This window comes from Trametes versicolor (genome assembly GCF_000271585.1).
Source record: "Trametes versicolor FP-101664 SS1 unplaced genomic scaffold TRAVEscaffold_9, whole genome shotgun sequence".
NCBI lineage: Eukaryota > Fungi > Basidiomycota > Agaricomycetes > Polyporales > Polyporaceae > Trametes > Trametes versicolor.
The window spans coordinates 1,798,247-1,824,459 of NW_007360329.1; the positions used below are offsets into that span (position 1 = coordinate 1,798,247).

General features: G+C 55.6%; 7 protein-coding genes across 7 annotated transcripts; all 7 read right to left on the reverse strand.

Moving 5' to 3' along the window:
- Positions 1–127: 127 nt before the first annotated feature.
- TRAVEDRAFT_50467 (uncharacterized protein) lies at positions 128–696 on the reverse strand (the record flags this gene model as incomplete). Its single annotated transcript, XM_008042970.1, has 3 exons — positions 128–238; positions 297–509; positions 571–696. 3 exons carry the CDS (start codon positions 694–696, stop codon positions 128–130), a joined length of 450 nt encoding a protein of 149 aa, XP_008041161.1.
- A 3,800-nt stretch (positions 697–4,496) lies between these two features.
- TRAVEDRAFT_50468 (uncharacterized protein) lies at positions 4,497–6,182 on the reverse strand (the record flags this gene model as incomplete). Its single annotated transcript, XM_008042971.1, has 3 exons — positions 4,497–5,783; positions 5,835–6,020; positions 6,075–6,182. The coding sequence occupies 3 exons, from the start codon at positions 6,180–6,182 to the stop codon at positions 4,497–4,499; spliced, it is 1,581 nt and encodes a 526-aa protein (XP_008041162.1).
- A 1,662-nt stretch (positions 6,183–7,844) lies between these two features.
- Positions 7,845–9,617, reverse strand: TRAVEDRAFT_50469 (uncharacterized protein; the record flags this gene model as incomplete). The annotated part of the gene is made up of 3 exons (XM_008042972.1): positions 7,845–9,215; positions 9,267–9,449; positions 9,507–9,617. 3 exons carry the CDS (start codon positions 9,615–9,617, stop codon positions 7,845–7,847), a joined length of 1,665 nt encoding a protein of 554 aa, XP_008041163.1.
- Positions 9,618–10,902: 1,285 nt separating this feature from the next.
- Positions 10,903–12,860, reverse strand: TRAVEDRAFT_22375 (uncharacterized protein; the record flags this gene model as incomplete). Its single annotated transcript, XM_008042708.1, has 4 exons — positions 10,903–12,030; positions 12,083–12,238; positions 12,305–12,525; positions 12,743–12,860. The coding sequence occupies 4 exons, from the start codon at positions 12,858–12,860 to the stop codon at positions 10,903–10,905; spliced, it is 1,623 nt and encodes a 540-aa protein (XP_008040899.1).
- A 3,888-nt stretch (positions 12,861–16,748) lies between these two features.
- Positions 16,749–18,809, reverse strand: TRAVEDRAFT_22376 (uncharacterized protein; the record flags this gene model as incomplete). Its single annotated transcript, XM_008042709.1, has 5 exons — positions 16,749–17,951; positions 18,013–18,189; positions 18,243–18,448; positions 18,661–18,728; positions 18,772–18,809. The coding sequence occupies 5 exons, from the start codon at positions 18,807–18,809 to the stop codon at positions 16,749–16,751; spliced, it is 1,692 nt and encodes a 563-aa protein (XP_008040900.1).
- Positions 18,810–21,226: 2,417 nt separating this feature from the next.
- Positions 21,227–23,502, reverse strand: TRAVEDRAFT_50472 (cytochrome P450; the record flags this gene model as incomplete). The annotated part of the gene is made up of 13 exons (XM_008042973.1): positions 21,227–21,308; positions 21,379–21,522; positions 21,586–21,717; positions 21,803–21,869; positions 21,922–22,111; positions 22,170–22,183; positions 22,242–22,362; positions 22,423–22,538; positions 22,601–22,758; positions 22,810–22,982; positions 23,050–23,068; positions 23,121–23,253; positions 23,313–23,502. 13 exons carry the CDS (start codon positions 23,500–23,502, stop codon positions 21,227–21,229), a joined length of 1,539 nt encoding a protein of 512 aa, XP_008041164.1.
- Positions 23,503–24,418: 916 nt separating this feature from the next.
- Positions 24,419–25,504, reverse strand: TRAVEDRAFT_22378 (uncharacterized protein; the record flags this gene model as incomplete). The annotated part of the gene is made up of 2 exons (XM_008042710.1): positions 24,419–25,401; positions 25,462–25,504. 2 exons carry the CDS (start codon positions 25,502–25,504, stop codon positions 24,419–24,421), a joined length of 1,026 nt encoding a protein of 341 aa, XP_008040901.1.
- Positions 25,505–26,213: the final 709 nt, after the last annotated feature.

Below are 26,213 nucleotides of genomic sequence, written 5' to 3' on the forward strand. Positions count from 1 at the left end.
GGTCGCTGTCGGAAGAGAGACAGAAGGGACCTCCGAGGGGAATGTCTTCGGTCGCCTCACGCGCCGCGAACGTTGCAGGGCCTACATGATAAGGTCCAGTAAGTATAAGAGTACAAATGCGAGTCGTTCACGTGAGCGCACCTTCTGAACATGTTTGGGCCAAGGAGCTCGAAGGAACGGGCATAGAAAGGTATGCGAATGCGAGGTCCTCCTGCGCAGAGGAGCTGGATTGGGGAGGCTATTTGGTCGGTTCGCCGTCAGCCGTGCGAATGTTGAAAATCTGGTTAGCCACATACCTCCAATTGCGCCCCCTGCCCCCCAGCACTCGCGTCCGACGTTCCATCCACAGTCGTATGACGCGACAGGACATCGCCCCAGCAGACGTCGGACGCGGGGTCGAAGGAGTTCGACGCAAACCCACCATTGAGCGAGTACTGTTGATCGTCTCCCGGCAGCTGCGATGGACCGGCCAAGTTGAGCTCAATGAGCTCAGATAACGTCCACCCATTCTGTCGTGGGTAATGAGCGCTGTCCCCGTACACATATGCAGCTGAAGATTCAACGACTTACCGATTGGCGCGGCGTAGCGAGCGCATCCTCGAAGGGGCTGTGGTTGACGTTCCCAAGCGACTGGTGCCCAGGGAAGGTGAGGGAGGGCAAGAAGTCGAGCCCGTCGAAGCCGTAGTTGAATGCCATGTTTGATTGGTGTAGGACTGGATTAAAGGAGTGGGGTGCGGGGTGCGGGGTGTGTGGGTTGAAGCGTGGTGAGAGGGAGAGATGCCGACGGGACGTCGAGTGGCTGATTTTATGTGCAGAGCGAACAGCGGAAAACAAACAAACCAACACCTGGCCTATTATGGCCTTCGCGGAGTTCTGACCAGCGTCAAACGTCTTGGCGCCCTAATTGACCTTTCAACGCACTCGACTCTACTTCCAACCACAGTCTTGACGCTTTCGCCAACCACTCCGCGTCTAATACCCTGGTCATAGGTTAGCGTGTGCAAGAAATGAGAAGGGATCCTACGCACGAGAACGATCCTCCGAGGGGAAGCGCGTCCCATTGCCCGGTACCCCGGACTCTCACCGCTAACCGGGACGCGGCCCACGGACGGAACACGCCCAAATAGGCAGCCACCAGCACCGCGTATCTGCTCTCCACGGGGCCCTCGTTGAAGTATGCCATGGCGGACGCGAACGCGCCGTGTCGAGGGGCGAAAGCGAAGACCGGGGCGGTAGGTTGTGGCTAGGTCTTGTTCACTGATTCGTGCTGAACCCCGTCTACTTCCAGATGCTGTCGCGCGCGTTGAGCGCGCAACCTGCGAGCGCCAGGGTACAAAACAGTACGAGCGTCCGCTCTGACAGAGAGATCAACCCAGGCGTTCACGATCTGGTGTGGCTGGTGGGTTCAGTTAGCATACATTTCGACGTCGCGCCGAGAATCTTACCATCTTATACGTTCTCCATGAGCACAATTGCGTTGTCCACAATGTAGCTGCCCCTTTCACGCAAGATGCCTTAAGCCTCACGACGACAATGCCGCAGCAGCGTATTGCCATTATCGCGGCCACCGCGGCGGCCATCGTCGAGAGCCCCAAACCAAGATCCGTCTTTGGCTCTCGCGTTATGGAATAGTGCGTGTACTCTTGGTCCCGTCCTCAATGCTCATGTACAGCTCGTTTGTACCACAGGTAAAGTCACGAATGGCGCGGAGCGAGCTCCAGTAGCCGTTTAGTCGTCGCGCGCGAGCCGCCGAACGCTTCCCGCATCTCTAATCACGGCTCAGACGGGATGTGCAAAGACTGCTGCAATGACCTTTGCCGCGAGGCGAATCTCTTTGATGATTATGTGCGACAGCGACAACACTCCTCGTGCTCTTTATACCAGGAGGCGAAGTTTCGGACGATGCTCAGGAAAGGAGCGCGTTCCGAAACGCCGCCCGCAACATATGTATTGCTTTCTGTCAATGGCTGCGTTGCCGAGCAACCTAGACAACACCATTGCGCGACTCCATTCGCAAAGAGGGGGACGCGCCGCGACGGCGACAACGCCGAAGCGTGAACCGAGGACGTGAACGTGCAGACAATCGCACGTTTCGCTCAAAGCTTCACGCACAGCACAGTATGCTGAATAATGGTGCCTTCGCAGCGCAGCCACAACAACCCGGTGAGTTCGCCAACTATATCTCTTTCTCTTTCTCGCGGAAGGCGTGTGGCTCCAGTGAACCACCGCGGCAACACGTATAGGCGCCCGTATATGTTGGATTTATAGACGCCCACGACGCGTGTCTTGGCGCCAGCTTTGGCGCCTGGGACCGCGGAGTGGGCGATCGCGCATACGTGTCGCTCAAAGTGTGGCAAATTCATATATAGGGGTGTGTCTCCTCGTCTTCCGTATGCTCAGGATAAAGAGTATCATGGAAGTGAGTGACGTACGGCTGTATATCGCTACCACGACGTCTGGATCTGCTAGATCGAGTCGTCTTCGCTGGCGATGGTCTCGCAGATCATGCCATCGTGTGTTCCAGTCATTAGCGCATTTTCGCGGCCGTCGAGAGCATGCTAGGGCGTCGCTGGGAGGGCTGAGATTCGGATGAGGATTGCATGGTCAAGAGGCGAGCGTTGTTAGGCGCTGATTTAAGCCACATCTTCACAGCGTGCCATTGCGCGATGTGATTATGTAGAGCGCTCCGCTCGGACCGTCCAGGAGGGGCCAGGGTATATATGCGCCGAGGACTCGAATCGCGGGAAAACTCCCTCTTGTCCTCCTACCTCCATCTCCTCGCTCGCCCGCCCCTCTCTCTCTTGACCAGTCGCTCTCAGCGCATCCTGAACCCGTCCGCGAGATGCTCTCCTTCTGCTATGACCCGTTGTCTTTTCGCTTCTCAGCAGTCTTCGTTGCTAGGGACTGGCTCCTCGTCTTCCACCTCCTGAGCTGAGTGTCGAGGTCTCATCTAGGTCTCGTCTTAGGTTGCTACGACAGAGCAAGAACGCCGAGTTCATCATATTGGGCACATCGTACGTCTCCCCTTCTCTGCTCTCCAGCAGATCGTCATCCACGACAGCGCCTTCACGGAGCCTGTCTGAGATAAGACTATGAGGATTGAGGTAGCAGCATATCTTGGGCGGTAAGCACTTCGACCTCTTTCCTTATCCCTTCTCTGCAACTGCCCCTGCGCCTCTGCGGTCGCCGCGCCAGTTTGCGCTGTATCCGTGATGCACCCTCGCTGGTCTCATAAGATGCAGGATGCTCAACATGGGTTAAGAAGACGAGACAATAGTGGTGAGACTTCATGCTACCCCCTATATCTTCACTCTTGTTGTGGGGTTCGAGGTCTCCCCCTGAATGCGTCAATCTATTCTCATTGTTAACTTGCATTACGCTGATCGGCGTAGGTAGGCGTCACACCCGACCGCGGTGCCTCGCGCTGGGTCCATACAAGCGGGCCAACATTCTGATTGTGAGTGCCGACTGTAGAGCGTCTGACGTCTCGGAATTTCTGCGGGGCCCACACTAGTAAGCATTAATCCATTTTTGACGAACGAAGTGTGCTAACCCGGAAGTCCCTTTGTTGGGCTGCGACATACCGCTGTCGCCGACGTCAAATGACCTCCGAAATCTGTTGAGCTCTGCAACGCAGCACCCGGGAAAGCCCTCGTGGATACGTTCGACTCGCGCAGCAACGACGTCAGATGAGATAAACGTACGCGGGACGCTGCGCGCCAGGCGGATCTGCAAGCGTCTGAAGGGCGTTGGTCACGAGTTACGGCGATGGCCAGGCACGACCCTCGAATGTTGAAGACGCATTGGAAGGGCGCTGTCCGATGTCCTGGGATTCTCGGGAAGGAGTCGGATACCGTGGACCTTGCGCATACCCGGCAACGTTACCAGAACTCGGACGTCGTGATTAAGAGGCCCATAGGCCGTTCAGGGCGGGTGCAACGCGTGCATGAGTGGTCGTACCGAAGGCAAAGCAACAGCGTGTTTTCACCTCTGGTCCCTCCTCACGGTGGCGCGTGTAAATCTCCCCGTGCATACTTAAGCTTGGCCTGCGTTGATCCCCGTGTCGGAGGTGTTGACCTATGTGCTGTAGGGACAGCGGTATGCCGCACAGCCCCGGATGTGTAGACCAGGACGAGATGAATCGAGGGTCGCCGTCACACATCCGTGCTCGCCCGTGTCGATCGTCGATATGAGCAGCTAGTGATACGGGTGCGAGCGCTCAGTACAGAGATGGGAAGGCAAGACTTTATAATACACCATGTGTCGCACGGAAGATATCCAATTATATACACGTCCATAGGTTACGTCGGGTGGTACAATAATCTACAACACAACCAAACACGCTCGGCGCGCCGGGGCGAGAAGGCGACCCCGATAGAGTGAGGCGGCGTTCGTGAAGATCAGCCAACGCAGAGGTGGTATGCTACTGTCATCGCGAGAACATGTACAAGTCAGCGAGCGCTCGAGGTTCCACATCGAAGAGAAAGCACTTACTCTCAGCGGTGCTTCCTCGCGTGCGTGGTCTGGTCCTTCGCCCGGCTGCCTCTCCAATGTTTAGGACAATCCTCTCCGTAGACCGGGCACAGGTACCCATACCCGATATGGTCCCGCTCGATATGGGCCATCATCTTCGTCCCCGCAAAGGGCAGCCCGCAGTTGCCCCAGCCGCAGACCAGCTGGTTCGCACTCGAGAGCAACGCGATCGCGTAATGCTTCTCCTTTATGTGGTCGCGATTGTTGTCGCCCGACGTTGGGTGGTGCTGGAAACCACAGCAGGTGAAGCCACAGATGGATGCCGTGAGCCCGGGAACGAGAGTGGTCGCAATCTCTGCGTTCGTGCGACGCGCTCGCTTTACGTGCGGTGCAGGATTGGTGGCGGGAGCGGGGACGGGAGCGGGGGCCGGAACGGACACAACATCGTCGGGGGTCTGGTCGTTGTTGTTCTCGTGGTTCTGGCTGGCTCCTTCTACAGCCTCTGGATACGACGCGCCCCCTTCCAGGTCTACGCCGGCGACGTCTTCTGCTCCGAACTCCTCCGGATCTTGTACAGAGCTGAATGAGCCAGTGGCGACAGATCCTTCGCCGCCTACGGCAACAACCATCGCGCCTTGGCGCTCGTCTTCCGCCGCCTGTGGTGCCTCAGTCTCTCCCTCGTGCGTTTCCATAGCCGTAGCCACCTCTTGAAGCACTACGACTTCTCCCATGTCCATCCTGGTCCTCTTGTGCAAGGGCCCGACCTCAACATCATGGTCTATGTCGCTCGTCCGAGTGCGCTTGTTGGTCGAGTGAGGCTCTCGCGGAAGTGGGGAAACAGCAGGAGGAACGGCGTGTTGAGCGTGAGACGTCCCCGATTCCAGGCTTGGAGCATACGGGGAGGATGCGTTGGATGGCAAGCGACACGCAGAGCGCGTCGAACGCTTGCGACGGCGTACGGGGCGCCCCAAGGAGATGGGTCTGTCGGTTGGAAGTGGGAACGCGAAGGTCGGGAATTCCTCGTCTGGCCGAGTGCGAAAAAGAACATTGTTGCGCTCATCCAGCCAGAGATCTGGACCCACCGGACCATCGAACGGTTTACGTGTCAACACGTAGGTCGACGTGAGTTTGTTCTCCAGATTGTGGAGAGCGGCGAATCCCAAGTTCTTGTTGTCGTACTCCTCGATGTTAAGGGCCTCCGAAGCGGCAGCCTCTGTGGTTGTGCCCAAAATAGCCTCAGCCAGCACGCGAGAGAGCGCCTGGGTGGACTCAAGGACCGCGACGGCGTGTGAGACGTTGTTCCAGGGCGACTTGAGGGCGTGTGAGATGACACGACAGGGTAGGTAATATTAGCCACATACCTGAGCAACGGACTGGTCCTCTCCATCTTGCAAACGCACCTGCTGGTTGAACGCCGCTGGTGGAAGAGATACGGAAGCGAAGTACCTGTTGCCTTGAGAGGATGCGGGACTCGGCGCGTCGAAAGAGGCGGGGACCGGACCTGGATACGGGCCCGTCGACACCGCGGCTTCCCCAGATGCGATTTGCTGCAGACTCGCATTCGTTGGGAGGCAATGGTCGGAGCGACATGAGGTACTCACCTGGGCGCTCACAGAGCCATGCGAGGGATAGTTTTCTCCGGAGACATCGTCGAATCCCATGTAGGCGGCGGCGGCGGAGGGGGCGGCAATGTTCGAGGTGGAGTGCATGTTGTAAGATTTGGGTATGCGTGAGAATGGTGGGTGCGAGTAGATATCGGACGAATGTCGCGGGGGGATACACTAAGTGGGAGTGAGGCGGCGATGGTGGTGGGTAGTAGATGAGATGGTGTGAGGGTTGGTCTAGGGAAGAGAGGGCGAATTTATACACATACCACTTTAGGGAGTTGGGTGCAATCACATGAACATCGACGCACTCGAATTCCATTGTGTACATTGACGCCGTGCATCGATTGGCCTGACATATTCCGGCACGTTTCCTGACCAAATATCAGCAAACGAGACCGTGCGAGTGTTTACGACTCACCAGAAGTGTTCTACTTGATAGGCTGCGGCCCCAGACGTGCGCCCCGATTTTTTGACCGTAAACCAAAAGACATGATGTACGACCGCACCCCGCGAAGCGATGCGCGAACGAGTATCGGAAAGATACAATCGCGCTCTCACGATTCCAGAAGGTAGCCTTCCACATTTCCCCTTCGTATTGACAGAGTCGTCTTGTGGTATCATAGGTGACGGATGCGCGGCGAGCAGGCCATCCAGAGAACGGTTTCACCAGAGATGTAAGCATAAGACGTCCCTTGGAAGAGCAATGATCGGTTATCGACGGCTTGGGAGTAACACGCGATCTAGTATAGCCCAAAAACGCAATTGTGTGTGCAGAGATTGTAGGAGATATGGATGGTCAGTCTGTGTGGTGGGTTTCATCATCGTAGTCATCCCAATCGTGTTCAGTTATATAGGCAGCCTGCACTATCAATGGAGTTGGACGTCGTCCGAGTCTTTCGCTCTTGCAATGGGTTTGATTCACGATGTGGGACGACTACGACAAACACGGTATGCAGCCTTGCCCTCGCACAAAGGTCACCATGATCACTTTAGTGACTACATACTATACATCCGACTACTACGGCGAGCTCCTCCCCAACAAAACGTCCCAATAACGATCGTCCACGCGTCACCATGCAACGCTCTCTCACGAAAGCGAGAACCGTTCAGGACGAATGTAGGCCTCCATCCATTGAGAACGAAAGATCATTCGGCTCTCTATTGGGACAATGCAAGAATCCTACGGTGATGGAATCGAGAAAAGGAACCAAGGCCTATGTTCAAACACAGCCTTTCGTAAGGGAGGCGTACATTGAACATGTAGGCAAAGACACTCATTCAGACGACTCCGTGGCATTGCAGCGCACTATGTATTCGTTGCTGTCCTCCTTTTGACATTAAGATGTGAATCAGTATCAAGCGAGCAGATGGAATACGTATATTTCGTCGATGAAACTGAATCCTTAACCTCCGCTCGCGTGATGTAGCTCTCTACATCTGTGCGGCAAAGCGATTGCCCGACACGCACTCCCCGTCTCCGCCTCAGGCACGGTGAGTACGACACGCCGAATAGGGAGTACCTTCGAGACCCGACTCTAGAATATATACCGAACCCGCGCGTCATAGGGTGGAAGTTTCATAAACTGCATGTTATACTACAAGTTATATATATGTGGTACATGAGTTACAGAGCGCTATAGTCCTCCTGTCGCGCGACTACGGTGATACAGCATAGGAACCGAGAACGCTTCATGATATCTTACGTCCTGCGTGACGAAACAGAGTCGATTAGCAGACTGCACGACAGGAGCATGAAGACTTCACTCACGGCGGTCGCCAACCCTTGTGATTCCTGGCCAAGTGTTGCGGCAGGTCCCCGCTCCGGCTCGATGCCCACTTGGTGCAGCTCTCAACGGGGCAAGTGTACGCCCGGCCCACATGATCCTGATGGAGGTGGGTAATCATCTTATTCCCCGGCTTCCGCGTCTTCGTCCACCACTTCCTCTTCCCCTTCCCCTCCTGCATCATGCATTCTGTCCAAAGACACAGCAGAGATTCGCTACTGTCGAGCGCGCCCACAGGATAGTGAAGCTTGAGGTGATCACGGTTTGCGTCGTGTGTGAGAGGGTCGAACATGATCAGGCAACCCTCGATGGGACATGAGACCTTTGGAAGGTCTGTGCGCGTGACCGCCACGACTTGGGCCTTGGTGCGCCGGTCCCGCTTTGTGCGCCCCGCCGTCGCCTCCATCCCGTGTGATGCGTGCGCATCGTCGGCTTCCGAGTCCTCTTCCATGTCCGTTTCACTCCGGCGCGCCCTCGCCCCAGGCAGATTCGATGGGCCCGCAACTGGTGGGCCAGCGCGGGTTGCAGCGACGGCCTTGCGCGCGCGGCTTCTCTTCGTGACGGCTTGACCGGCGGCGGTTGCCCGAGCCTGCCCTCGAGGTGCCTTTGCCTTCTTGGCTTGATGAGGCGCATCTGAAGAGTTTCCGTCTTCTGTATGAGGACGCTTTGAGTCGGTCATCGATGTCGAGATCTCGGAAGAATGTATTGTTTGCGGCGCTGTCGTGGCGGGCGCATCCTCGTATGAACCAGATGACCCCGGCAGGACGACCTCCTCCGTGTTTGACTTTGCCTTCTTGTGCGAAGGAGTAGCACCAGAATCGTCTACCTCACTCGAGCGAAGGCGCTTCCTCGGGGAGTGCAGCAGGCGCGAGGGCTGGGAGAGAATCAAGGGTATCGTTTGGGCGTATTCTGAGATGCGAGGTGGCGCTGCCTTGCGGCCGAAGACCTGCGTGAAAGAGAAGGTGGGCCGAACATGGCTCGCTGAGGGCGATGGACGCTCGCGGCGTACGGCGTTTGTGGTGGAGCTGCGCCTTGGGGGAGATGATAGCGCGATAGTTTCAGGGGTATACGTGGTAAGACGTATGCTGTCGTCCACGAGCTTCAAGCTTGACGGAGCGACCCCACAGTCTTCGAACGGCTTGCGAGTCGATGCGTATACCAACTGGAGGCTGTTCTCAAGATCGTGGGGAGCGTCTGCAATCCAATTCTCCTTGTCGTACTCCACGACGTCGAGGGCCTCCGATGCGGGACACTCGGTGTTCGCGCACGATATTGCCTCAGATAGAAGGTGAGACAGAGCCTGCGTCCAGTTGAAGACCGCAACGGCGTGCTCGACACTGCTGTAGGGCGACTTCAGAGCATGTGAGCGAATGGAAACTGCACGCGTAGTTTAGCCATATACCTGGAAGACGGTTTCACCCTGCCCGTATCCCATGGGTCCCTGCTCTAACTTGCCAGCATGAGAAAGCAAACCAGGCGCGTAACTGTTTCCTCCTTGGCAGGTTGTGAGGGGAAACACCCTTGAAGAGATGTGGTCCTGTGCCGATTGTGCGTAGGTCGACATTTGCGGGAACAGCCATGCGCCCTGCTGGAGGCTTGCATTGGCCCGAGGGCAATGGTCTGAGCAAAATGAGGAACTCACCTGGGCCTGACCGGAGTTGTACAAATGAGACGTTGTGGTGGACCCCTCCTCGAGGTGCGTGGAAGTGGAGATGGAGATGGAAGATACAGCGTTGTTGGAGGCGGGGGACATGTTGTTCGTTATGAGTGTACGGTAGTGGTAGGTGAGTACGAGGATTTGTCGGATGGACGTCGCGGGGGAGTGCGCTGAGGGGGCAGTAAAGTGGTGAGGGGGCCGTAAGGCAGAGAATGTGGTGTATTGTGGATAAGATGGTGTGAGGGTTGGGTTTTGAGCGGGAGAGGGCAAATTTAAACACCTACCAATTTAGGGAACCAGACGCCATTCCGAGACCATCGACGCACGCGGCTCCCATTGTGTACATTGACGCCCTGTATCGATTGGCCCGACACATCCCGGCACGTTTCCTGACCACATATCAGCACACGAGACTGTGCGAACGTGTTTAAGACTCACCAGGAGTGTGCTGCTGGGTAAGTCGGCGCCCTAGGCGGCGGTGCGCTCGCAGAAGTTTTAGAACCTCAGGTTGAGAATTGACGGCTTGCGTGATGGGTTTTATCGTCGTGTTCACCCCCATCACGTTCAGCTATATACACTGCTTACAATCCCGATAGAGTGACTCATTTACCTTCGCTCTTACAATGAGCTCCATTATCGACGTTGAATGACTACTGCAATATGGTGGGCACCACGCCCTCGTACAAAAGGAACCATGATCAATGCTGGTGACCACAGAAACAACTGACTACGGCATCGCCAGTATGTCTTCGTAGTGGTCCTTCACCCACTGGATCCCATACCACAGAAGTTATCGAGAGCAAGAGCCATTTAGGAAGAACATAGGTCTCCATCCATCAAGAACCAGAAACCAGTCAGTTCCCTATTGGCACACTGAATGATTCCCGCAGCGGCGTGCTCAAGCAAACGAAATAATATCTCTCATTAAAACCGCCTTTCCGTGAGCGACGCTCCTTGAGCATGTAGACAGAGACACTGAGTAACTCAAGCTTCTTTGTGCGGAACGAGATCCCAAACAGTCCTGGCAAGCAGCGTGGTTCAAAGCATGGTGCACTTCAACGATGTCTTTCTCTTGGGCATCAAAACGCAAACCTGAACATTCCTAGGTGCCTGCTTCCAAGATGACAAACTTGCCGGGGAAGACACGGGACCCAGTACATGGCACGGGGTAGAATATTTGTACAACTACATGTATTACTACAATTTATCGATACATGATACATCAGTCCACGGAGCGTTAAAGTGCTCTTATCGCGTGACCATGATGAGAAACATAGAGCCCGGGAGAGGTTGGTTACGACGCCCTGCAGGACGAGATGGTGTCTGTCAGCGCACGGTACAACGAGGAGAGCATCCACAAACTACTTACTCACGATGACCGCTAGTCTTTGTGCCTCCTCGCCAGGTGTCCCGGTAGATCTCCGCTACGACTCGACGCCCAATTCCATTCGCAATTAGGAATAGAACAAATGAACGCCCGCCCAACATGCTTCTTGTGGAGGTGCGTGATCAATCTCGTCCCCGCCGGCCGCGCCTCGCAGTCAGTCCAGAGACAGGGAAGGGAAGCTTTGGCGTCGAGCGCGCCCTCCGCGTAGTGTCCCTTCAAGTGGTCGCGATTCGCGTCGTGGGTGAGCGGGTCGAACTTCGTCTCGCAGCCGTTGACAGGACATGGGACCTTTCGAAGGTCTGTTCGCGTGACCGCCGCAACTTGGGCCTTTGTGCGCCGGTCCCGCTTGGTGCGCCCCTCCATCGCCTCCGTCCCTTGGGATGTGTGGGCATCGTGATCGTCAGGGTGCTCTCCAAATTCTGTTCCTTCCGCCGCTGCCATGGGGATGTTTGATGGGCCCGCGACCGGTGATGCAACGCGGGCCACAGCGACCGGTTTGCGCGAGCGCGTCTTGACTCTCTTTGCGGTGGCCGGGCGAGTGGAGGTCGTCCGGGTCTCCGCTCGGAGTGTTCTGGCCTTCTTCGCTGGACGAGGTGCATCTGAAGCGTCCTCGTCTTCGGCATGATAGCGCTTTGGGCCGCCCATCGCCGACAGCATCTCGAGTGGGTTGATCGCTTGCGGCGCTGTCATGGCCGGCACGCTCTCGTCCTCGTATACACCAGACGGTTCCAAGTCTGGGAGGGGGATAGAGATGGCAGTAGGGAGGGCGATGTCGAATGGATACGCGACCGGGAGTCGGGCAGTGCGGTTGGCGGCAGACGCGGGGAAGAAAGAGGGATCGTCGACCCGAGCAGGATCTTTCGCAGGCAGGAAACCGTAATCGTACGCACACGAGAGGGGTGATAGATCCGCGCACTTCTGATCAAAATCGTCGCCAGAGGCCTCCTGTGGGAGATATTCGGCCGCGGTATTGAATCCTTCGTGAAGTCCGAAGCTAGGTGTCTCGAGACCCCCATTGCCTGCCCAATATGCACCGCCGTGCGGCTCGTTCCAAAGGCTCCCCGTAGCGGTCTGCTGTTCACCGTACGAGAATGCACTTCCTCCGAAGTCGAATGCGAGAGACTGAACGAATGAGTGAGCCAAAGGGACACGACTCACGCAGCTAGCCACATACCTGTAACATCGCCCCGCTCGCGTCGCTCTGCATCCCAGGCTGCTCTGACCCATAGGGCAGTGAGGCGCACCCCTTGTACGAATCTTGAGGGCCGAGCCACGCGCTGGAAACCGAACGCATGTTGACCTGGGGCAACCCTCCCTCCTCAACCAGGTTCTGTTGCGCGTGAGCGTCGATATCATCTCCGGGGGAACGTACATCGAGTGCTGCGGGGGGGCTTACCGGAAATTTAAAGGGACGGGGGGAGCCTTTCCCGACTTGCGATGCAGCTTGAGTCGGCGACAAGCGGGAAATGCGCGATGAGGACGGGCCGGCGACGTTAGCCATGAAGTCGAAGTTGAAGCTGCTGTTCATCTTGTAAGTCGGTGTAGCGGTGATAAAGGGTTTGGTAGTGAGCGATGAACGCTTGATGTAGAGACTGGGGAGGTGGGATGGAGGGAAAGCTGGAGAGTGGATGTAGGTGGTGGAGAACGAGTGAGCGAGTCGGGAGAGAGCAAGCGCTAGTGTTCGGCGGGCGGTTTGGCGCCTTTGCCCGGACAATGAACACCGACGCGCTCGACTCTCTCCCCGGCCACGTTATCAGACCCAGAAAGGCACTCTCAAGCAAAACTCCTACTTTGGATCAGTACGCATCACACTACGACTTGATCGTTCACTCACTAAGCTCCGTACAGTCAACGACGGTATGTACCGCAGGACGACGCGTGGGGTGCTCGTGAACGCGTAGCTCATGGCCCTGTTTCCGGGCTTCGACCCTGGCGAAGCGATGCATCTTCATGTCTGCGGGTACGCCGCCTAGAACGATGGGAGGAGCTGGCCTGCCTGGCCTCGCCGAGGAAGAAAACGTTGAGCCAAGAGGAAATTCCATCCAGTCGCGCGGTGAGCTATATATGGCACTGTTTCGTTTCTGTTCTGACTAGCCTTGCATTGCATTCAGCACCATAATGCATCTGCTTCAGTCACGCTCTGCTCTTCCGAAGGAAAGGTGATGTGTTTGGAAGAAATGACAAGGGTGTCCTCTGTCTTCGGTCGCTCGTCACTGCGGCGAACACTCTTCGTCTCTTTTTAGCGAAAATGGACTTCAAACCAGCGGGATTCGTAAATAGAGCATAGAATGCGCATAGAAGAAGGCACTCCGCTTAGAAAGAGAACGCCAGGGCCTGAAGATTCGAATCGATGGGCCCGTCTTCAACACGCACGATACAAAGGTCAATTCGTTCAGCACAGCGACTCGGATTATTCCATCTGCGACGCGTCAAGGCCATTGTGCAGATGAAACGGCATCCTTAATTAAGAAGTAAGCTGCGCATCTTGTTTACAAGGAGCATATTCCCAGAAACCTTTATCCTAGGTGACGATTCGGAAGACGCCCAACCTGAAGGGGCGCTTTCCGAAACGTCACCAATGCGGCGCAAATCCACCATGCGCTTAGTTATGCCCACGTATTTTTCAGCGGCATAACGGGGTTGTGCCGCTCAATCCTCCTCTTTCATACCTGGTGTTCTCCGTGCATACTGCAACCATGCGAGTCCAGTAGTGACACAGACGCCCAGAGGGTGTACGTTAGCGCCCGATGACAACGTAAGTACCTCTCCATGAACTTCGCGGCGCATCAGGCCGCAGAGCGCAAACTTGACATACGTCTGAATGAGAAATGGATGTGCTCACGGAAGCAAATCGCAAAGGCCAGCATATTGCCAACTGTCGAGCTACGCGATGTAAAAGTTGAGGATCGAGTCAGCTCTCGTTTTCCCACGTGTCTCACATCATGTACCGGTGAGCCGTAGCTCATTTGCGCATTTGTCGTGCGTAAAGACCGGGAATGTATAGAGAGACCAATCATATGAACAGTGACCCAGAGTTATGCAGTTGAGAGGGACGAAGGAAGAAAGCTGGCTCGTCGTTCGATGGTTCGATGAGCGGTGCCGCTGTCACGGCAGAAGACGGAGATCAACCCGCGTCTCTCCGACCACCTTGTTCTCCTGCCGCCATGCTCTCAGCCTCGCATCATACCCTCAGCACTTTCTCTGCATGTCTATGAGGCTCTATACTATTATTCAAACCTCTTTCTAAGTGTCGTTTCTCGTTCCTAACCTGGCCTCATCCAGAACATACGTGCGGCATGGGCCACTTCTGCCACCTCATCGATCGTCGCGCCTCCATATCCTTGCGATGGACTACGATCATACATCGGCCTCAAGCCGGTGCTTGTCACTGGCGCAAGATACCGCGGCAGTCTCGATGGAGCTCTGGTTGTCCAGCCAACTGGGTGTCCGGACCCTTGAAGGATGGTAATCAGCAACCCTCGCCGTTTGGTTTCCTTGCGCTAGGCTCTCGACTCACAACTCCGGATGGCTTTCGTGCAAATCCCTGCGGGGCATGTTTTGATGGGCTTCCACAGGTAAGCATCTTCTTTTTCTTTTAGAACGAGGAGCCTCCCGTCCCCACACCGCGCAAGCATATTGCGATGTGCAATTTCGAGAGGCTGAGGTTGTACGAGCAACGATCTTATATCTGCGCTCTAGGGAGTTTGGTGGTCACATCGCTGTATGCCTTCTTGTTAGAGGATAGCGAAGCTCAATGATATCAATCGTCCCAGTTATTTTTGCTCATTTTGCGCGTTCTGACGGGTACGCACCCAGTTGCGTGTCCAGGCCGTGTACTGAATGCTCGCACTGCGTGTAAAGTACCAGTACGTGCTTAATTTTGGTCTCTCGTCGCGCAAATGCTTTGATCCATATAGGCTCAGCGTTGGACTCGGGTCGGAAGTATCGACCTACGTGCTGGAAGCATAGTTGTACGTCGCACGGCCTCGCACGCCCAAACCGGGAAGACGTGCAATCGTGGACAGCCGTCGCACGCACACAGTTTAAGGTAGTCATATCCCCAAGTTTACTCCTGTTCATATTGCCTTTCTTGATGGGAGTCCTGCGATAGGCGTATGGAGCGTAGCGTTGACCTAACGTCGAGCCCTTGTAGCGGCGGTGTAGAATGAACGCTGGATAATTATGCACGCTCCCATAAGTCACAACAGGTGGCAACAACCTACAACGCGACCAAACACCCTCGCGCGCTTGAATGAGACTGCACCTTCTCGGAGAACGAGATGTCCGCCATGACGCTGTATAGTGCCCAGCGCCTCGGAACGCCAGAACAGCTTTAAAGGTGACTTCCTGAGCTGTTTGGTGTACAAAACGTCTGTCCTGACATCACTTGCAGGAGAATACAGCGGCCACGCCCAGGACCAAAAGAAGAAGCCCCCAAGCTTAAGTGAGCGGGAAGTAGTACGTGAACTAGAAGTTCATCGACTTCGGCTGCATGTAGCAAGGAGGTTCTGCGGACAGTGGCAAGGCGAATATCCAAGGAGATGCCTTTCTTTCGCTTCTTCTCTTCGACTCAGACACATGCGACGTTGTGACGAAGGAGAGTGAAAGATCGCGAAGGTCTATCGCTCGTGAGGAGTGAGCTGCGGCGCGTTCGAGCGAATGTCGAAACTGCGGTAGGTTTCTGTGGTCGCGTTCCTCAACCCTAGGATTCTCAAGCCGTTCCAGGTATGTCGACCCCCACAGCATCGCCCATCCCGCCGAACTCATAGCTCCTGTACGATAATGACGTCGAACAGGCCTCATCCTACCGACGGTTACCAAGCGAGACGGTTCCCGGTATTCAGGCTGATGCAACAAGCGCGTCAGCGACGTGTGCGACTACCACATCCAACACGCCGTGGAGAGAAAGCGCGCCACGCGTCCAGAGTTCTCTATAAGGTATGTCCCTTGTCTTACCATTCCTGACTGGGCCCTGACCACCCTCCTGGCACAACGAGCGGCATGTCGATGGCGGCGAAGAAGGAGGACACGTATGATCCGGCGTGACAATTGGGACTCAACTTAGCCCGAGCGCGAAGCCGCTGGCGTGATCTACGTCGTGCAAGGCAATGTCATATCTGGGGCGGACTCGCGCTCGATGTACGTGGGCGAGAACGTCGGGCGCGATGGGCAAACCAAGGTCGCTCGCATGCTCTCCGCAGTCGACTCCGAGAAGACTCTGCAGCCTGCAGCTTCTCACGTGCGACCAGGAAGGTACGAAAATCCTGGCATCTGCGCGCGAGTTCTCTAAGAAGCAGGCGGCGGAGATGAAGCAGCAAGACGGCCCATTAGATATGGGCTGTCGCTTGGCAGAGGACAAAAAGCTCTCAACACGGTACACTGACGACGTGCATGAAGTCAGCGGGGGCCCGCCCAGCAGCTCCAAAAAGCCAATGCAGCCTCGCACAAACAACGTCTGCAATGACACATGTGGAGAACTTCATCCGCGGATGTTTCGTATTCTCAAACACCTTCCAACCTGAGTCCTTTTTCTCTAAACATGGAGATGCTTCCTGTCTGCTATCAGGCGTCGAAACAGAATTTATGGACGTTCAATATTGAATTCAAGTTGAGCTACGCAGTACTAGTACAGAAGATACAAGAGGGTCCGATATACAAATGCGAGTCCGAGTGGTGTCCATCTTTGCTGTTTACAGTACAGTATACATTGTTTGGAACCATCGTACAGTATACATTGTTTGGAAACATCGTACATCGAAAGCAGAAAACTTGAGAGATACTCTGCACTAGGCGAAAACGTAAGCACATAGGACGACGTGAGAAATCAAGACACTCACAGCTCATCGCTTCCAATCCTGAACCTTATGCCATTTGCGCATATGCTGCCCCTGGTAGCCCGAGCGAGAACTCCTCCAGCCACACCGTACAGGGCACAGGTATGGCAGCGTGAGGTGCTCGGCCTCGACATGGCCGAGCAGCTTCTTTCCCACAGGGGTCGTTGTGCATCCCGGGAAGGGGCACGCCAGGCCCGCATCGCTCTCCAATTGAGCGCTGCTGAAGTGTTTGGCGAGATGCGTGCGGTTGTCCTTGTGCTGGTAAGGATTCAACTCGAGTTGGCAATCGACGACTGGGCACGCGTGATTTCGCAGATTGAGAAGCATGTCTTCCTTGACCTCCTCGCAGGTTCGACGGGGCCTCTGAGTGTGCGTCTCGGCGGCGTCCTCCACTTCCCCGAGTGCAATCTCTGCTTCAGGTTCATCTGGAATCGCTGGTGCTGCGACTGCAGTCGAGGCCCGACGAGACGGCCCCGCGAACGCTGCCTTGTGGGATCTGCCATGGTTCATAGCCTGGACCTTGGTGCCTTTGGAAGTCTTCCGCTGACGCTTAGACACAGCGCCTTTGACAATCTTCTGCTTTTTCGCGGGCAAAGGGGCGACGTCGGCGTACGTTGGCGTCGCAGTCCGCTTGCGACTGCTCCTCCGCAATGTAGGCTCCGAGTCAATGACGGCCGCCATCACGTTGGTGTCGGTGAAGTTGTCGGGAATGACCAACCCGGGGGGCGAGGGGGCGAACTCCATAGCAGCGGCACTGGACGACGCCGCATGATATGATTCGGAAGCCTCCGCGGAGTACTCTGGGACAGCAGAGAGTGGCTCCAAGGACTCGCTTATCAACTGGGACAGGCGAGCAGACCTCGGAGAGCCTGATGGGTCGGGAGCGGAACGTGACTCTGAAGGCGATGAGCTCTCCACAAAGGTTTGCAGCATCGCGCTGCATCGATGCGCAGGAGAGGGCGTGCCCGAACGCTCCACCCGGAGGTTGCGACCAGGGCTGCCAGGTTTCCCTTCGCCGGAGTGGGAAGCTATGGAATCAGGTGTCTGAGGCGCCTCAATGTTCTCTTTTCCGTGCCGCGTAGGAGTACCTGGTGGGTGGCCAGAGCACTTCGCTTCACGAATCGTAGGAGACTTGGGGGAGAAATCGTAGTTTGGGAGCAAGTCGTCCAACGAGGGTCCCGAGTGGCCCACCCCCAGGAAATCCACGACCTACTCAGCCCAGTCGAAGTCAGCGAAGTCGCACGCGTACCGAGCCTCATCAGCTACGCACCTTCATTCGTTTCCCCTCGTCGCTGCCGGCGAAGCCTGAGAACCCGGACCGCGTACTTGTGGACTGGGGAGGGATGGGAACGTCGATGAACGCTAAATAAGAAGGGGGGAAATCCGCAAAAGGGTCGTCGTACTCCAAGAGGTCGTCAAAGCACGTCTCAGACGACTTAAACTCGTCCTACGATGAGCGATTAGCACACTGCCCTTACGTGCAAGCCCGGGAGTCCTTACTGTCGACGCAGTCATCGGGGAGCTAGGCTGCCAGAGGAAGGGGAGCTCGTCGTCGGACGCAGCGGGAGACTGGGAATCCATGGAGGAGGCGTCCAGCGTGGAGTGGAGGTTGTAGTAGTATCCGTTGAACGACATATTGTGATATGGAGATGTAAGTGGGGTTGTGAAATACGGGGTGTGGGTGAGTGCGAGGGTGGAGGGGAAGGCTTGTGGATGAAAGTAAGAGGAGAGTATGTTGCGGTGTGCAAACAAACAAACACTCCGCCTTTTATGGGCAACGGCACATGGCTTAGCGCCGTACATGACCTTCGACACACTCGACTCTTCCATCCACATTGACGTTGCCACAAACACCATCGTTTGGCATACCCTGGAGGCATTTCAGCAGCTAAGAATTTTGTAGAAGTAGCTGACGCACCAGAATGAGCCTCTGAGGTGGACTGCGGATCATGGCCCGCGACCCCGGTGTCTCCCCGCGACCCGGCGCTGAAGAATCGCGCGCAAGTGTACAGCCGCCATGCACGCATACCGTCTTCTCCTGATTATAACCATGCAGTAAGTAGCCATTGTGGACGCGAAGTCGATGTGGACATACGAAGATGGTTGGCGTCGATAGGCCTAGAACTTCAGTCACTGAACGACACTGAGATGCTTTTGGTTGTAGCTCGATGTCGACGCGCTCTTGTGAGGCACAGCAGTACAGCTACAGATTGTAGGAATCTAAGTGCGTGGATATCGAGGCGGAGGTTGCCCTGGTTTGCGACTCGAAGCTGGTGGATTCCGTGAATCATGATTTTCGATGTTGCGTCGAGCTCCTTGCCTCTTATACCTGCGACAGCGACACAGATACACAGTGGTACCACTCATAGACCGCATACCAGTCACTTTGGAACGATACGTTCAACGCGCATGGATGCTGGCAGCTTCGGATTTGCCAATGTCGACTTCGGGTGGCCTTCGCTGAGAGTCCCAAACACGAGACCGACCTTCGACTTTTATATCGTGGTGATAGTCATGGTAAGTAGTTTGTGATATCTTTTTGTCGCACGCAGTTGAGGGACATCTATCTTCGTAGATAAAGTCAAAGCAATTGCCTAGCGGGTGGATACGCGACGAAAGGGCATGAGAGTAGGTGTATACACGACATTGGGAGTGCATGCACAGAACACTGCAAAATACTTGGGCAAGGTAAGTGCAATTCGTAACAATCAGTGGCGGGGACTACACGCACTGATCTCTTTGCCCCAGGCGAAGTTCCGCACAAAGCTCAAGAAAGGAACATGTTCTGAAACGTCGCCGACGTCATGTATCTCTTTCGTCAGCGACTGCGCCGAGGCATGCATAGGCACATCACCAAAACTCAGTTCACTTCTCAAATTGAATGCCGCAGGATCCAAAGCTACAAACGGGAATACTGTACGACGGTCGCATGCAGCCAATGCTGACGACGCGGCACAGTCTACCACACCTTTCGAGAATCATGTTGCAGAAACCGCGTTATGCTGGAGTCTTTTGCATGTAAAACATGATTCCGGGTTTCTGTGAGTCTCTCCAACAACTTTACTCTTCCTGAAAGTGAAAGGCGCGCTACCCATGGAACGATTCCGTCGGGCTACCATAAGCGCCGCTCTCTTGAGAGATAGACGCCCGCGCCCGCGGTGTTTACACAAACCGTGAAGCGGCACTTTACGGGTTGTGTAAGGACCAAAAACAGCATATACAAGTGCCTATGGCGTTCACCGCGTTCGCGAGACATCCACGACAATGAGGAGCAGACTTACTGCCGTGTTTACATGCCACGTGTTCCGAATAAGCGAGTTTGAGTTAGTTGTTCCGGCCAGTCCCAGTTCACGTCCAGGTTGGCGGCGGACCTCAGCGCACATGGTATCAAGGTGTTTTCTATTATTTTTTGAGCTGATTTAAACCAGGCAGTGGACGGACACCGAGAGCCCAGAGTGGAGTGAGGGACGAGCAGGTCATCAGGCGCCCGACGTGGGCCGCGTGGTCGCGGAATCCGCGCGCGCCTGCCCTAGAGTGAATGGCTCTCCGCGGTCCTCGAGCTTGTTCCTCTGCCACCGTCCCCAGCTGCCTCTTCCTCTTCTCGATAAATGACTGACGCAGCGTGTTGTAGGAAAGCCAACACCGGGGTAAAAGCTGGCGCTCGACCACAGGACCAAATAAAACCACAACACGATGCGGCAACGGCAGGGCGGAGCGCTGTCTGCTGTTGGGGCTGAGTCCCCTCACGCACCTTCGAACTCGTTCGATGTGTCAACCACCAACCCGCTCATTTGCAGAGTGTACGGAGGGTATGCTTACATCTGCAGCTCCCGCATGTCTGGGCTACACCTCACAGTGGTTGGGAGAGGATAACAAGTTGACAACGCTTGTAGGGCCAAGGAGCCTAAACTCGGTGGCCATTTACATCGCGCCACAGAAGACATATCTGGACTCAAACAAAAACACTACGCAGCTCCACTCAGCACCGAGATTGACGTGCGAGGCGGATCGCCTCGGGGCGAAGCTACAAATTGCAGCATACGACCGGGGCGACCTCGCGCCACCGCAGTACATCACTCCACCCCACGGTACGTCGCCCGATTGCACGCGTCTTATAGTGGTTTATGCTAATACTTTCCTCCTAGGTCTTTACATGCGTGCCTCATGATTCTCGGGGTACGGGTCAAGCGCGCGTGCCTGACCCTGGCGCAGGCCTTTTCGTAGCTCCCGGGTCAAGTACTGGGCGGCCTGCAGACGTCGCCCGAGGAAACCAACGTGTGCAGTGAGTATCTCGTAGAGTACGATCAAGCGTGTTGCATTTGACAAGCAATGTAGCGTACTACTTCATGGTCGTGCTTGAGGAATGTCAAATGATACGCTGCTTGGACTGCGATGTGCGTGTCTCTCCACCAGGGTCGCCAGAGGACTAGACACAGTGTTATAAAATCTGTAGTCAAACATAACGCTGCAACGATAAACTAAGTTTATTCCGCGAGGGATTCATGAACCAGCTGCGCAGCGTTTTCGGACCTTGGACGGATGATGCATGGAAACAATGTAGGTAGTCTTAAGACATGCATAGAAGTCAGCCTCTGTAAAATAGAACACAGCCCTAGCTTGCTCAAATAATGCATACCTGAATGAAGCATCCAGGTACTGTGGCTGCGGCTCGATAACATTGCCATCGGCGTCCGTGGCTTTAGTGAAGTCGAAGGTTGCGAGCGTGCACGCGATGGCGAGCCAGAGGTACGACTCGACGAGGTGCGTTCCTGTACATCTCCTACAGTACAGACACACGAACCTGAGCTCACTCGCAGGAAAAATGGGGCGAATGATCGCGCACCTCCTGCCGAATCCGAAGATGTAGTTCCGCGGATCCCGCAGACGCGCGGTCGCTTCGTCGACGTCTTCGAGATAACGCTCCGGAATGAACGCCTCCGGGTTGGGAAAGAGCGTAGGATCACGAGTCATCTTCCTGTGATTGCAGAGTGCGATGAATGAGAACCATATCAAAGATACGGGCCACGGAAGAGTGCAATACTTGCCATATATTGGCAAACACGATCGTGCCGTTCGGGATGAACATGCCTTCATACACGTCATTCTCTGTAGCTTTATGGGGAAGCCCTGAATGTCCGTTAAGATTAGGCTTTTGAGCAGCAAGCTGGGAGAGACTCACCCAAGGGAACTGGGCAGGTCCAGCGCATGCACTCGCTCATGATAGCGTCAACGTAGGGGAGTGCGTCGCGGTCGTCATTCGTGGGTAAACGAGACCCTCCCGTCACGGCGTCGATCTCTTCCTGGGCGTTGCGCACCACTTCTGGGTTCCGGACCATTGCCAGAACGAAATGGGTAAGCAAGGCTAGCGTCTGTCGTCCGCCTGCTCAGATGGTTTTTCTAGAGCTTACGAGGCCGAAATGAGCCTACCGTGTCGATACTGGCTATAGCGTGTCGGTAATGAGCAAATTTGCTAGCTTGTCGCGCTTGAGATACTCATACCTAAATACATCGCATGCGCAGTCCATTTGACGTCCGATTCATATTGCTTGTTGACAGTGCCTGAGCCAGCTTCTTCGTGGAGCAGTCTTGTGCAGTAGCATGGTGTAGCCGTTCCTGTACTCTATAACGGTGAATACGTTAGCCAAGGGGGATGAGATGAAGCGCACTGTAAGGTACTGACCATGCACTCTTTCACCCACTCAAACGGATCGTTGGCGCACTTCTCGATCTTCGCTTTCCACGCGGCAGCCTTGCGCCTGAATCCCGTACCGGGGGCCCAAGTAGGCAGAAGCTTGACTACAATCATAAGTGAGTACATATCAGGCGTAATGTATCACCGCGACGACGAGGACGCGTACGGGCGGGGCATAGATCCACCAACCAAACGTCGCCAGGTGTGCCCAGGATGTGGTTTGCAATGATGTCGATAGCTTCTTCAGCGCCCCGGATATGCGGATCATTGTCCTCGGAAACCTTGTATCCATACGCGATGGACATGCTCTGGCTGCCGGTATAACTGACATGCACGATTAGTCCTCTGCGATCCCGAACGCGAGAGTACTCATACCGCCGTATGTGATCGACATATTCCTCGGGTGAGTCCAGCAATCTTCTCAACAAGTCGGAGACCTCTGTAGTAATGAGGGGCTGGTACGCGGGGATACTTGATGGTGCTAAGGCGGTGTGTAGCAGTCGACGTTGCTGCCGGTAGTGAGTGGTTCCATATCCAGCGAAGGCGACCTGAGTGACACGATTAGTCCGAAGTGCATTTAGTGCGATATGCGATGCTGGTTCCCGTGGTACGCACAATATTGTCACAACCACACCTGAGGAATGCGTCAGAACAGCGAGCAAACCTGATATGGCCTATATACATACAGTTCTGACAGCATCACCGTTCGAGGCCTATCTGCATACATTGCACCACGCTTTTCGAGAATCTCTATCGTAGCCTCCACAGAGTTGAGGAAGAGGATTCCTTGGCCGAAGATTCTCATGTAGACAAGATCTCCTGTTACAAGACAGATACTAAGCGGATGTACAATCATAGACTGCGCAGGCGGCACGCACCATATTTCTGTGCCCATTGGGAGGTTACCCGCAACCAGAGCTCCTTGAGAGTAAAATCGAACAAGTTGCCAAATAAAGGGAGAGGCGGGGGCCCTGGAGGGAGATGTCTGCCTACGCGTCCCGGCCGCCGGAGTAGCAGCAGTGCAAAGCAGATGGCGATGATAGCACAGAGTATGGCAATTACCGGCATGATATTGGAAGTGTCTCGATGGCGGGGGAAGAAGGTCGAGTCTGCGCTCGCAAGTCCAGAGACAGTGAGGAAGATTTATAGGCTTCGGGGTTGGCGAGTCTGCACGAGTTTCAATCACGTATTTCCCGGTCAGGACACGCCCCTTAGTCGTGTATTTCTCCTCTTGTGCAATACACGAGGCAAAAGTGGTATCACCTGTCCACTAAGGTAGCCTTGAATGAGTCGGTGAACTTCCATGCTAACCCTTTTCAGCGTCATTATCCCAATTTGTCGTGACTTCCCTCGATAGAGCATCGTTGAAATGGAGTGTCGCATTCAGCCGGTCTTAGCGTCATACTCGAGCGACTCGGAGGGGGTTATGGCGGAGGTGAACAACCGCGACTGTACGATGACAGACTCCGCTTGACGAGTCCTGTACCCGCATGAGCGAGGCGCGTTACTAACGCGCCCAGTATGTTGAGCTACAGCGCCTCACGTTCTGGCGTCGGCCGGCCTTACTCCGTCGAATGACACGACTCGGACTCAAGCCACAGCTGCGACGTTTCCTGGAGAGGTAAGGGGTATCCGGTTAGAGACCGCTGCAATTATATAAGAATTGAAGTCGTACGAGTTGGACTTTGGATTCGGCGCCTTTGGAGCTGCTTGCAAGGCGCGGCTCCTTGGAAAAGCTCGAGCGTGTACATGAGCATGATGCTCGTGAGGCGGTGACATTGGCAATGTGCAATCGAGCCGATACAACAGAGATCTTGATAATACTATACACGGGTGCAGGTCCGAGCCATGTCCAGCTTTGATATCTACAGTATATTATACATTGTTGAAGTACATCTTACCAAATACATATTTTCGCGAGACAGCGCTGGACGGGGGCATCAGCACAAAGCCTAACGAGAACGCCCGACGCAACTCACCAACACTACTCCCAATGCACTCCCTCGTGCATCAGGTCCATGTGCTGCTTCTGGTAACTCGAGCGACACGATTGCCAGCCGCATCGGATGGGGCAGAGGTACGGGCGGCCGATGTGGTGGATCTCCATGTGTTGGAGCAGGTCTTTCCCCGGAACGGGCGCTTTGCACACATCGAAGACGCATACTAGATCCGCGTCGCCCTCCAAATCCGCAGTGTCGAAGTGCGTTTCGAGGTGCTCCTTGTTATCATCATGCTTGTACGGGTTCCAGATCAGCGCGCAGCCGTCTACGTCGCAGGCGTGTGCCGGCATCCCCGCCACCTTGTGCATGTCGACCTGCGCGCGGGTGCGTCGCGGCCGCTTGGACTCCGTACCCTTCTTGGAGGGCGCCTTGGCCGAACGTTCTTCCCTCGTTGAAGGCTTCGCCGTCCTTGTGGCCTGGCGGGACGGCCCCGCGACTGGTGCGTGCTCCACGGAGGTCGCGATGGGGGCAGCACTTGGGTGTCGCACCTTCGAAGCGGAGCCCTTGGTAGCCTTCCGCTTTTTTGCAGGGGGCAGCACAGCAGCGTCGACATAGCCAGCGGCCGGGGCAGTTCGCTTCCGGCCGCTCCTCCGCAGCACCGTCACCGCGGGGGTCTCAGCCTGGGTCGTTGCCTCTTGCGGGGCGATCGGTACGAGTCGCGATGGGCCCGCAACGGCGTTCGGGGCCTTCCCGCGCGACCGTGTAGTTGGGGGCGATCGGGTTTCGGTGGGGAGTACCGGAGGGTGACCAGCAGAAGAGGAAGAGGGACTGGGTGGGTCCGAGGCATGCGTGAGGGCGGTTCCGGATGACGATGCGATCGTCTGCGTGTCTTGCAGCCGGTGATCGTGTTCAAGGGGGAATGAGGACTCTTCCGGCCATGCTTGCTGGTCGCTGTCGGAAGAGAGACAGAAGGGACCTCCGAGGGGAATGTCTTCGGTCGCCTCACGCGCCGCGAACGTTGCAGGGCCTACATGATAAGGTCCAGTAAGTATAAGAGTACAAATGCGAGTCGTTCACGTGAGCGCACCTTCTGAACATGTTTGGGCCAAGGAGCTCGAAGGAACGGGCATAGAAAGGTATGCGAATGCGAGGTCCTCCTGCGCAGAGGAGCTGGATTGGGGAGGCTATTTGGTCGGTTCGCCGTCAGCCGTGCGAATGTTGAAAATCTGGTTAGCCACATACCTCCAATTGCGCCCCCTGCCCCCCAGCACTCGCGTCCGACGTTCCATCCACAGTCGTATGACGCGACAGGACATCGCCCCAGCAGACGTCGGACGCGGGGTCGAAGGAGTTCGACGCAAACCCACCATTGAGCGAGTACTGTTGATCGTCTCCCGGCAGCTGCGATGGACCGGCCAAGTTGAGCTCAATGAGCTCAGATAACGTCCACCCATTCTGTCGTGGGTAATGAGCGCTGTCCCCGTACACATATGCAGCTGAAGATTCAACGACTTACCGATTGGCGCGGCGTAGCGAGCGCATCCTCGAAGGGGCTGTGGTTGACGTTCCCAAGCGACTGGTGCCCAGGGAAGGTGAGGGAGGGCAAGAAGTCGAGCCCGTCGAAGCCGTAGTTGAATGCCATGTTTGATTGGTGTAGGACTGGATTAAAGGAGTGGGGTGCGGGGTGCGGGGTGTGTGGGTTGAAGCGTGGTGAGAGGGAGAGATGCCGACGGGACGTCGAGTGGCTGATTTTATGTGCAGAGCGAACAGCGGAAAACAAACAAACCAACACCTGGCCTATTATGGCCTTCGCGGAGTTCTGACCAGCGTCAAACGTCT